General features: G+C 38.1%; 1 protein-coding gene across 1 annotated transcript in view; it reads left to right on the top strand.

Annotated features, from left to right (window-relative positions):
- Nucleotides 1-13002, top strand: part of LOC122787159 (versican core protein-like) — a 2083348-nt gene that overhangs the window by 1968841 nt on the left and 101505 nt on the right. The window contains exon 14 of the mRNA XM_044053735.1: nt 10790-10972. Coding sequence (XP_043909670.1) covers nt 10790-10972 — 183 coding nt within the window. The remainder of the gene's footprint in view (nt 1-10789; nt 10973-13002) is intronic.

Genomic DNA, 13002 nt, shown 5'->3' with positions numbered 1-13002 from the left:
AGATAAGGGGTCATTGTAGCTTGTATAGGAGCACTGTACTGCCTCTAGAAGTAATGAGTTGGAAATATTATTGTAATTATTGTTGTTCCCCATTTTCCTTACATTCAAACATCTGATATGTATACAAGTGGCTAATTTTGGGGGTGAGTAAATAGGCATGCTGTTTAGATATGTCTGACAGCAAATATGTTATGTTCAATTTGTTTTTTAGTCTTATCAGAGTCTCATATCAAAAGGGAAAACAGAATGTATCTGTCTTTTAGGGGTAAGGGATGAGGTGGCTACAGTTTGAAGTATGATTGTGGGCATTTATGTCTTAATTATTATTTATTTATTTATTTATTTATTTATTTATTTATTTATTTATTTATTTAACATTTGTTTACTGGGAAACTCTGACTGGGACAGAGCCCATTTTCAGAGGAGGCCCAGGGAGAAATGTTCCAGATGCATGTCTTTGGAATGTGGGAGGAAACCGGACCACCCAGAGAAAACCCATGTGAATGCAGGGAGGATATGCAGACTTCGAAAGAAAGGCATCCCAGCCAATAATTGAACTGGAGGACCTCTTGCTGTGAGGCAACAATACTAACCACTGCACCACTGTGTGGTACACTACTTGATGTAATCTATTTAATGCATTTTTGTCATGGGTGAATAGAATCCAAGAACCATCCTACCTACTCAGTTAACAAATCATTAAATCATTTAAACATTCAGAAATAAATATAGTATACTGTACTATAGTATAGTATAGTTTTTATAGTATATCATTTTTAAATTATGCTGGTTTTAAGTTCAATTGAAACTAATGCAACCATTGTCATGATGACTACTTGAAATGTTGTGTTGTCATGATTGCCAGTGGAAACTATGCCGTTGATGTTTAAAGGACTGATGCCAGTTTTTTTTAGTATGATAAATTTCTGTGAGGTAAATGTTGCTATTTAGTGCAACTGTTGTCAGGACTACCTTTCTAAAACAAACAAGAAAAAAACACAATAGGAAAGGAAAACAGTGATGCTTGGGAATTGAACCCAGAACCCCCCACCCACATTCCATTCCATTCCATTGTCACTGCCACTGCACCAACAAAGAATCTCTGAATAATGAGTGAGGTAACTGGTTTAACCCAAGAAAACAATTGCCATTGCAGTGGTTTCCTAGTTGAAAGGAGAAACTACTTTTGGGGAAAACCTGGTACCTACCTGCCCATAAGAGATTCATGTGATCAGCTATGATATTTTTATAAAGAATTTGTTTATATGATGTTGTAGATCTACCTTTCATGGTATGCATGTTGAAGATATTTTGTAAACACATTTTCCTTACTTCCTCTGGTACGTTTTTCAAAACAAGTGATTCCATGCTTTTCCCTCTGTTGGACAGCGGACATATGGGTCTATAACTATTTATGCTAACCCAGTGCATTTCCATTTGTAAATGGGTTTTATGTTGGTAAATTTTCACTTATTCCAAATGTGCACAGTTCAATAACTGTCAGCAGAAATACATTTCAAGGGAGCAGCCAAAGTGTACCTAAAAGTTCTTAGGTGTTTATTTGAAACATTATCAATATAAGTAAATGGAAGCATCAGCTGCTGTCATGGCTCCATGTTTGAGTTTTTATTTAGTGCAGTTGACAAAACACATCGAGACCTGCTGTGTGTCTGACAGCTACTACCAGCCCAGCAGCACCTGTCATATGGAGAAAACCAGCACACCTTATCTAAACATTACTATGTAGATATTTCCATGAAAAGATTATCATGGAGTTACTTTTATGAACAGCCATATTTTAGAAAAATGTTTAGCCTGTATGGGACTGAACCTTCTCCTCTGCACACCTGCGTTCTACAACTAACCTCCTTCATAGCTGATTGGTCTTTGTGATGCTTGTGCTTTTTAAGGTTACATGGAAGTCACATCTTTATAAAGAGAGGGGTGTATCCAATATACATGTTGTTTCAAACTTTCCAATAATTTGGTAAAAAGGATATGATTAGCTTAACAGACCTTCAAGGATGTATTGATTCCACCTTTACTTTTATATATTGTACTGAAACTACTATAATGACTGTCTAGCACAAAAAAAAAATGTTACAAGCTCTCTAACCACCTCATAAGTGAGCCCCAGTCATCCATTGCAGAAAGACTTATCATACCTGAACTAGATAGGATAGGATAGCTTCATAGGCTCATAGATCGGTACTAGGCTAACTACCCTTGTGGGTCATTTAAGCCTAGCCAATTGTGAGAATCAAACCCTGTACCTTGTGTCTGTAAGGTAAAAACCTTAACCATTATGCCAACCAATGATTGTTCATGTTCACTGCCCTAATCATGTTAAACTCATCCAAGAGCATGTTGTTCACTGACCTAATCATGTTAAACTCATCCAATAGCATGTCGTTGTTACTGAAGGTGTTGCTAATGTTCTGCCTTTTCATTACACTCACTGACCCCCATTCAACATCACTTGCACACATCTCAGAAATGCAAAGTGGTTTAATATCACAACCATCTTAAAATCAAATAAGTAGTATTATCTCACTAGCCACTATTAGAGTTCAAGTAATCAAGTATTCAAACATTTTATCAAATTGTCTCTGCAACTACTTTCTTGCTCAGAGTTCCAATAATCCCATAAGATCTAACATCAACAGAGTATTAATAGATATATGTAACTACCTCTTTATAGCTGTGATATTCTATACAGTCATAACCAATCATTTTTCACCCTTCCCCGTTGTTCTCTCTTTTTCATTAATACCTGACTGGTACATATACTAATAGAAAGCTGTATCTTATTACACTAATATAACTCCTACCCTTCATATTTGTTCTTTCTTAATTTTTTGTCAACTTCAGTAAACTGTTACATGTGCATTGTACTTAAATATATCTGTAACTCATGCATTATATTTAATAAAACTTTGTCTGTTTGTGGTAGCCGGTATTACATTAACTTAACTTGTTTACTAAAGTTTTTTACTCTGTATTAAATCTTTGTTTGTATAATTGTCTGTGTAATAATTTATTCTGTCTGTGGCCAGGGTCTTTGCAAAAAAAAGAATCCTTGGATCAGTCAACCTACCTACTAAAAAGAAATGAGTAAATAAACCAGCCTATTGCACACATACAAGTATATATTGATCTGCTTGCAGTTTTTATAGACGGTTGTATGAATATTATCTATATTCTTACAGGTGTTTATAGTACTACCATACAGTTTCTCTTCTTCATTTCGGATGCATGCCAATACCCCTTCTGTCTCATTAATATTTAAACAGGTCATATAGTCAGTACTTTTGCCTTCTAACAGATAAAAAAAATAAAATTCTGCAGCATAAATTGGTTAGCAGTCTTTTTAGAGATGTGATTTAACGTGTACTGTTTTTGTTTTAGTAGAAGAAAGTAATTATATTTCCACCACTACACTCTATCACAGTGAATTAAGTAATTATCAGGGCTATAAGGTACGCAGTAAATTGTTTTTTAAGTGCTCATTACAAAGTGAATTATAATAAATGCGCTGTAATCACTAAAAGTATTGTTGAAGTAATTACATTAAAAGGTTAGCACTGCTAACTTGTTGCTGTCATAAAGAATCTCCTAATCTAATGAAAAAAGCAAAGATTAAATTAAAGTAAGTGAATTCATATACGGTGAAGTCTGAAGTAGGATCTGATGAATGAGCATTTAAAATGGAATCTATATTAAAAGACCGAAAAAATCAAAACCCCGAACGCCTAAAGAGCGACAGAAATGGAACCTTAAATTTGTTGTTGTGGTGGGCTGCGCCCCTCACACCCCTGCTAAATATATATTCCAACTCCGAGATTGCACTACAGTGAGGAAATGGCAAATATTCCACTCTTCACTGTACCGCGATCTGACAATCAGCACTTCGAGGTTCCATTTATTTCGCTCTTTAGGTGTTCGCAGTTCTGCTCTTTCGGTCTTGTAATATAGACCCTTTAAATTGATTGGGTCAAGGCCAGTGTGCCAGTATTTGAAATTTTACTGCCACTTTTGGTATCACTAGTTTAGCTCAGGCTTAACCTTGACTTGCTTTGCTAATTCCATGAAAAACTAGTATCAGCCATGTAGAGACAGGCTGTCAGAAATGGAGTTTGAAATGTGTGGGTACACATTTAATCAGTGTCATAAGATGATTGAGGTGTTGTGTAAGGATTTAGTCAGTGGTTTAGGTGGTCAGAGATAGGAATCATCTGATCCATATAATTATCCAGTGTTCTAGAACACTAATTATATTCTGCACTGATTTAACTAACACCCTAAGGTAGGAAAGGGGATAGACATTATATTATCAATTAGCCCTCACACTTCCCACTTGGAAGCTTTGCACCTTGTACCAAATAATCCATGATTACTAACTGAAGTGTTACAAAACTTTAGGGAAAGTTGGAACAGTTGTTAATGCATGCTCATCCACTGAAACAAGCTCTTAAGGATGTGGCTTGATGTAAAACATCTCCCTTGAGACAAATACCAAGGAATGGTGCAATATATGGACATTGCTATAGACTGACAACATGTAATGTGAAGATTTAACCAATATTTTAGAAACATAACGATATGGTTTACATGTTAAATCCATTCAGTAGGAAAGGAATAGTGATATGTTTGGATTTATCTAATACCTTAGAATGGAAAAGTACAATATACATATTTACTTAGTATCCTTGGGCTGAAATGGAATTATGCATGCATTTAACCAGTAACCTAATATAGGAATGATGTTAACCAGTACCCAAGAACTACAAAGACATGATGTGTGGATTTAACCCATCAACTAGTGTAAGAGTCGTCTTATACATGAATTTAACAAGTAATCTAATACAGGAATGATATAACCAGTACTCATGAACTAGAATGGCATGGTGTGCGAATTTAGCCAATTGACTAGTATAGGAGTAGTCTTATACATGGATTTAACCAGTAATCTAATATAGGAATGATGTTAACCAGTATTCAAGAACTAGAATGGCATGATGTGTGGACTTAACCCATCGACTAGTATAGCAGTAGTCTTATACATGGATTTAACCAGTAATCTAATATAGGAATGATGTTAACCAGTACCCAATAACTAGAATGGCATGGTGTGTGAATTTAACCCATCAATTAGTATAGGAGTAGTCTTATAAGAAAAAGAAACTGTTGCAAAAAAGAGTAAAATCCCATGACTGGAGGAATGCCCTAGTCAACCTCAGAAAGAAGCTGAAATCCCTCATAAAATCCTCCAAAGCTAGTTACGAAAACAAAATTGCCACTGACTCTAAAGACAACCACAAAGCATTCTATAGCTATGTCAAGAATCTCAATGGCAACACTCAGATCTGCTCTGAGTTACAGCACAATGGCACTAAATATACAGAACCAACTGATATTGCCATCATCCTGGCAGAAAGGTTCAATGCTAACTCTACCCCATCCCCTCACCCCCTAGAGGGTCCATCTCTATACCGGAAGAATGCAAAATTCCTGTAATCACGGCTGCACAGGTAAAAAACACAGCATCCATGGGACCTGACAATATCCCAGGCTGCGTTTGACATGAACTACAGAATGAACTGGCACCCTACGTAAGTACTATGTTCAGTCATAGCCTCACCTTAGGCTTTGTGCCCACTGAATGGCGCACCGTGACTGCTATCCCACTCCACAAAGGGGGAGCCACGACGGACCCCGGGAACTACCGCCCCATTAGCCTGACAAGCCTGGTCTGCAAGGCCATGGAACATATCATCATGGAACTCATAAACAAAGACACTGGTAATCTCCAAACTCTGGACCCTACCCAGTTCGGATTTGTAAAAGGCAGATCATGTCTCCTAAACCTGATTGACTTCTTTGAAGCAGTCAGCAAAGCCATAGATGAGGGTAAGGTGATTCACACAGCTTATCTAGATCTCGCCAAGGCTTTCAACACCATCCCCTACTCTGGAATTATAGATAAGCTCACTAAACTAGGTATAAGTCCCTATGTCACAAGATGGGTTGCCAACTGGCTCACAGACAGAACCCACACTGTGAAAGTAGCAGACTCCAAATCCGACTTCAGACCAGTGACAAGTGGAGTACCACAGGGTTCATCCTGGGTCCCCTCCTGTTTGGTATCTACTTCTCTGAAGTACAGGCTAACACAGAAGGTCTTTGGCTAACAAAGTTTGCAGATGACTGCAAACTAGGAGCCATAATCAAAACTCCTAACGATGTGGACATACTACAAAAGGGCCTCACTGAGACAGATGCCTGGTGTCAAAGCCATGGCCTGAAGCTCAATGCCAAAAAGGTTATTGTCATCCCCTTTGGTACAAACTCAGTACCCATGAACTACCACATAGCTAGTAGTCTACTTAATGCCAAAAATGTGATAAGAGACCTTGGGACACAGGTGGACAGTAGTCTCTCCTTTGATAATCACATCGCCACAGTGGTCAGGAAATCCTTCTATGTGGCTCACCTCATCACAAAAGGTTTCTCATCCAGAAAAAAAGAGGTCATTGTTCCCCTCTACTCATCACTCATTAGACCCATTATAGAGTACAACGCTCTTTTTGGTATGTACCTCACAAGACATCTACAACAACTGGAAAGGCCACAGAAATACCTCACAAAGAGGATTACTGGCCTCAAACAGATGCCCTATGCAGACCGTCTCAAAAAACTCCAGCTTTACTCCATTGCATATCATCTACTCAGAGGTGATCTCTGCCTAACATACAAAGCTATGTCAAACCCAGAGCTGTTGGACATGCTCCACTTAAAGAAATCCCAATCCCTCCAAGCTGCACGCTCTAGGGACCTAAACCTTATCACCACAATAAACAGAACATGCTGGAGGGATAGATTCCTGTCCCAGAGACTTCCCATACTCTGGAACAGACTACCTGTCTATGCCAAACAGAGCTCCTCATTAGCACTCTTCAAGAAAAATCTTGATATTTGGATGGGAAATAGGAAATTCACCCCGGGGATCACTTCTGTGGCTCTGCTCAACAGGGGCACAGGAAAATAATTTTCTTGGGTGGCGAAAGCCAGGGTACATTTTTGGCTAGGCTTATATAGGCCCTAGGGCCAATAGCCTAGTATCCTCCTATGAACCTATGCATGGATTTAACCAGTAATCTAATATAGAAATTATGTTAACCAGTACCCAAAAACTGGAATGGCAATGATGCTAACCAGTACCCAAAAACTGGAATGGCATGGTGTGTGAATTTAACCCATTGACTGGAATAGGAGTAGTCTTATACATGGATGTAACCAGTAACATATGACAGGAATGATCTGGTACTTGGTTTTACTGTTTAACCAAGTACCATAAGACCGAATGGTGTGGTGTATAGATTTACTCATTGCACTGTGCTAGAAACTATGTAAGCTGTGAGTGTAACCACTACTCTAGTACAGGAATGGTGTGATGAATGTCTTTAACCAGTACACTAGGATATGAGTGGTGTGGTCTGTGGATTTAGCATGTATGCAAGAATTGGCAGTGTGTGGTGTGTAGATTTAACTAGTACCCTAGTGAAAGAATGGTGTGTTAGGCATGGATTTATCCAATAGCCTAGGGCAGGTTTGGTGTTGTGCACAGATTTAACAATTACCTGATGAGTGGAATGGAATGCTGTGCATGAATTTAACCAGTACTTTGGTATAGAAATGTTACAGTGCATTTATTTCACAAATAAATAGGAAAGAAAACCAATAGTGGGTGGATTTCACCAGTGTGCAAGAACAGGACTTGTGTTGTACACAAATGTAGTCAATGCCCAAGTATAAGAATGATATTACACATGGATTTAACCAGTATCCTAGATCTGGAATGGTGCAGTGTGATACACAGATTAGTCCAGTACCATGGGACAGGAATGGTGTGGTGTGTGGAAACAGCCAGTGTCCTTTTACAGGAATGGTGTGATGCATATATTTAAACAATAACATAGGTCAGGAATGGTGTGGTAGATGGATTTAACCAGTAACCTAAGACTGAAATGTTGTAGTATAAGGATTTAGCCAATGCCCAAGGATGGGAATTTTGTGGCATCTGGATGTAAGCTGTACATTCCTAAAGATATGGTGGTATACATGAATTTAACCAGCACCATAAACTGAAATGTTGTGGTACATGGATTTAACCAGTACTCCAGGACAGGAATTCTGGTACAGGAATGGTGTCATGTATGGATGTATTCAGTGCTCTAGAATTGGAGTGCTATGGTGTATAACTTTAACCAATACCACAGTATAGGAATGGTGTCATGCATGGATTTAGCCAGTACTCTGGAACAGGAATGCTACAATGCATGGCTTTAACTAGTACCATAGTATAGAAATGGTACCATGCATGGCTTTATCCAGTACTCTAGAACAGGAGTGCTATGGCCTATGGCTTTAACCAATAGAACAGAATAGGAATGTTGGCATTCATGGATTTAACCAGTACTCTAGAACAGAAATGCTATGATGTATGGTTTTAACCAGTACCATAGTACTGTAATAGTGCTATGCATAACCAGTACTCTAGAACAAGAATTATTTGTTGTATGGCTTTAACCAGTACTATAGTTTAGTAATGGTATCACACATGGATTTAACCTGTACTCTAGAACAGGAATCCTATGGTTGTATGGGTTTAACCAGTACCATAGTATAGGAATGGTGTCATGCATGGATTTAACCAGTATTCTAGAACTGAAATGCTATGGTGTGTGGCTTTAACCAGTACCACATTACAGAAATAGTGCTATGCATGGATTTAAACAGTACTCTAGGACAGGAATGCCATGGTATGCACTTTTAACCAGTACCATAATACAGGAAAAGTATTAAGCAGGAAATTTACCAATATCATTGATGGAAAATGTGGAGTGTTGAATTTAACCAGTATTGAAGAGCTGGAAATGTGTGATCTGTGTATTTGCCCAAACTTTAACATGAGAACAATGTGGTGTAGGAATTTAAACAGTGGAATTACATGGGAACAGGGTGGTAGATAGATTAAATCAACACTTGAGAATGGAAATGGGCTGGTGCATGAATTTCAGGCTGGGAAATGTATGGTTTGTGGATTTATCCAGCATCCGTGTGTGGAAATGGCCTCAGCCAGCACTTAGCACTGATTGGTCAGATGCTCATTGGAGAGTAGAGAAATCCGGAATCATCCCATTGGCTTACATTGTGCCATGGCCAGTTAATGTTGTATATCATGGCAATGAAAAGGCCCAAGAAAAGAAAGAGGTTCCTAGTCAGAAAATAACATTCATCCCTCCCAGTCATTAAACTTACTAGACTTCTTAAGTTTAATCAAATTTTTGTTCATCAGATGTGTTCCCATCCTTACTAGCCCTGTATAGTGGATGTAGTCCATGATGATGGAGACTCATATAGACCATGGTGAGTGCCAGTGGACCAACAGGGCTGCAATATAAGGCATGGAAGGATGAGCCAGCTGACATTCCTTTATCTATAACAATTAACCAGTGACTACATTTCATTCTGCGGACAATCAGCTTTAAGCTTACACAGCCATTTTGTATAAATGCTGAATGGTGACACATGCATTCATAAATCATAACAAAGAAGTATAATCTATGCTTGGATTATAATGGGCAACACAGCACTAAAGGCAGGAGGGCTGCTTCCTCCCAGCACTTGGTTCTCTCTCTGATCTATTTCCTGGCCATATCTGAAGAGTTTGTGTGATCCTACAAACTGACATTAGATTATTTTGCAGTGCTCCACACTTCTGCTTTACACCAGGTATTCAAAAACAGATGGATGGTTGTGCAATTGTCTTTTTCTTTTTTTTTTTCTTTTCTGATCATCAATGTCTCGCTTCTCACTTCGAATCCTGTGGAAGTCTGGAATTTTCCATGAGCTTCAGAATAGTGGCTTCCAGGGGATTATGACTTACAGGTGGAAGTAATATTACCTGTCCCAGGTGTTTAGGTTACTTGCAAAAATTCATGTCATAACTACTTAAAGCTATAATTAAATTGCCTTATTCTGAACAGAGTATTCCTTTCTCTGAGATGGTGTGAACTCAGACAAAAATATATAAGCAGGTGGTTTAGGGTTGAAGGGGGTGACCCTTGCAAAAAAACAATGCTTGTTTATCTTTTAGGTTATTTATTTCACATTTATATTTAGAATCAAGTATAGCAAGAACAAAAGTCTAATTCAGATGTATCTACTTGCTGTTGTGTCGTTCGGCTTTTCCTGGTTAGGGGTCGCCACAGTGGAACTCCAGTCCACTAATGATTGGCAGTAGATTTTTACATGCCGAGTTGCCAGCCCTGACGCACAACCTTCAATGAAGGTACACCCATTCATGCATGTCTCCACACAGAAGACGCTCTAGCTGAGAATCGAACAGGACAACGTCTTACTGTGAGGCGACAAATATAAATATGTAAAGGAGTAGATAGATGACTGATTGCATGCTACATTCAACGGGCCACCAACCTCCTGCAAGTTTACCTAGATGTAGACATTGCATTAAGTATGGGGGCATAGCTGCTTATATGATACTTTAGTAAGGGGATTTGTAACCCTTAAATGTACATGTGTGCTTTTTCCATTGTTTAATACGTGATTACTAGGCTAGCACCCCCTAGGGGTCTTTTTAAGTCTAGCCATGCTTCCTAAGGGTGAGAATCAAACCATGTATCTTGTATCTGCAAGGTAAATAACTATTATACTGCCCCCTAATCGACTTTGAACTTTACCTTTTATTTCTCTCTTTTCTGTACAGTTCTCTGTGGACCACCTCCAACTGTGAAGAATGCCTTCCCGATTGGTCGGAGAAAACAGAAGTACAACATCCATTCCACTGTCCGCTACCAGTGTGAAGATGGCTTTATCCAAAGACATATTCCTACAATTAAATGTCGCAGCAATGGAAAGTGGGACAGACCCAAAATTCTCTGCACAACATGTAAGTGGTTTTATTAATAAAGTACTAAGCCATTACAACAGATCTATGAGAGTCCTAATGCTGTTATAAATCCTAATGAAGCTTTGCATGTTGTCTAAAGAAAACTGCTTTGTTCTCCTTCTGACAAGATGGCATTTCACTTATTTTATTTTTAATACATATTTTAATTAAAGCTATGTCTACTTAGAAATACATTGTCTTACTCTGTAGAATCCTGCAGTCAGGAAATGGAGGTTGCCAGATGACAGAGGAGAGATTCAAACTAATGACTACTTTGTTCAAGATCTCATGCTTTATTTTATTTATTTAATTTTTATGATCAGGTAGGTCCACTGACATCATTTAATGTCATTTTTTGAAAGGAACCTGTGAAAATAAGAAACTAATTGTCATGCTGATGGTCATACATTATGTTTTGTAGTTTGTATTATATGACATATTAAATGAAATTCAAACCCAGGTGTATAGTTCTGTAAGTCAGCACTGGAATAACTGTGTGAAGTATTTCCACCGACATTTGAGTATTAGGGCCACAGTTATCCATCAGGCACATGTATCTCACAAACACCCTTTCCTCTGCTATCACAAATGCTGTTGTTCTTCCATCTACTGTTGATGAACACTTTGAAAAGAAATTCAGAGCATTCTGTCCAGTGTCGTCAGGATATGGAATGTTATAAATGGCTATTTGGGTACACATTGACTGGGGAGTGCAATTGTGAGCACTGCCATATGTGATAGCCATGTGGTAAAGCCACATCTTTGGTATATAATATGTATCACTGCCACATTATCGATGTGAATTAGGAGCAACTGGTGGCGGTTTAAACCAAACCTCTTAAGTGAATTTTGTCAGTCACTAAGTACAAAGTGGTTCAGGTTAGGCCATGTATTGCACTTTCCATATAAACGGTGACAATATAGACAGGAGGAAAAGGTGAAAAAGTGGATTAGGAACTGCAGAGGAATGGCAGAGGAAGTTTTCACAGCAACGTTATCTTCATTTGAGGGGATACTGAAATATAAATATGAAATGGTTATTAGATGGCTGTTTTCCTCCATGTCATCACTTACTTGTGTCTTGGCACACCCAATATATAAAGTTAGGATCCCCACTGAAAACAAGGTGGTATATCACATCTCTCTGTTCAAGTAACATTATATACTAAAAATATGCTAAAAGACAAAGTTCTGGCATTTCTGTATCAGAGATTCATGTTTTCATAGGACGTTACTAGGCTAATGGCCCTAAGCCATTTTAAGCCTAGCCATTCATGCTCCAATGTTCTCAATTACCAATGCCCAAGGACTAGAATGGCTTTGGTGTATGCTTGTGCCTTAGAGCATCTATCTTCAATAGAGCATTTTCCCCTAACATATAATTTATTAATCTCTATGGCAAACATTATTAATGACAATCACTGCTTGGTAATGTTGTATTATGTCACTGTCAAGACTATGTAGATGTCCACTCCAGATGTATGTCTGTCACTACTGCTGTGGATAATTAGCATTTTTTATTATCTCTTCACATTTCTTTCTTGATTTCTGTGCAGTATTGATATATTTAGCAATGTGCATATGATCCAGCTTATCACATTGAAAAGGCCGAGCTGTGGTCACTTACCTATTAAATACATAAATAAACACATAATTAGTCATATCAGAGGAGCTGGTAACACTGGTAAAATTTCACAAGTGCATACAGAATGTAAAGGTACATTATGGAAATCAATACAGAGCAAAAGAATCAGATTTTACTTACGTAATAATATTATACATTTAGTACCACAACATAAATCATCAAAACGTTTTCACTACAGGGATCACAGAAATGAAAGAATGTGACTGTTAATAGAACAGTTATTTTAACTTTCAGCTCTGAACAATATACTAAGCCAGCATAGCGACAGGTGGTTTATTACCCTGAATGCTTTAGTTCTTTTCCACAAACTTAACCAAAATCTTTCTCTTACTGATAGGAAGACATTTTACTAACTTAGCAAAGCACAGACCCACTGCTTTGTGAA

This window comes from Protopterus annectens, chromosome 13.part0 (genome assembly GCF_019279795.1).
Source record: "Protopterus annectens isolate FY-2018-M chromosome 13.part0, PAN1.0, whole genome shotgun sequence".
Lineage (NCBI taxonomy): Eukaryota > Metazoa > Chordata > Ceratodontiformes > Protopteridae > Protopterus > Protopterus annectens.
Note: the sequence above shows the minus strand (reverse complement) of the source record. Positions and strands in the feature narration are given on the sequence as shown.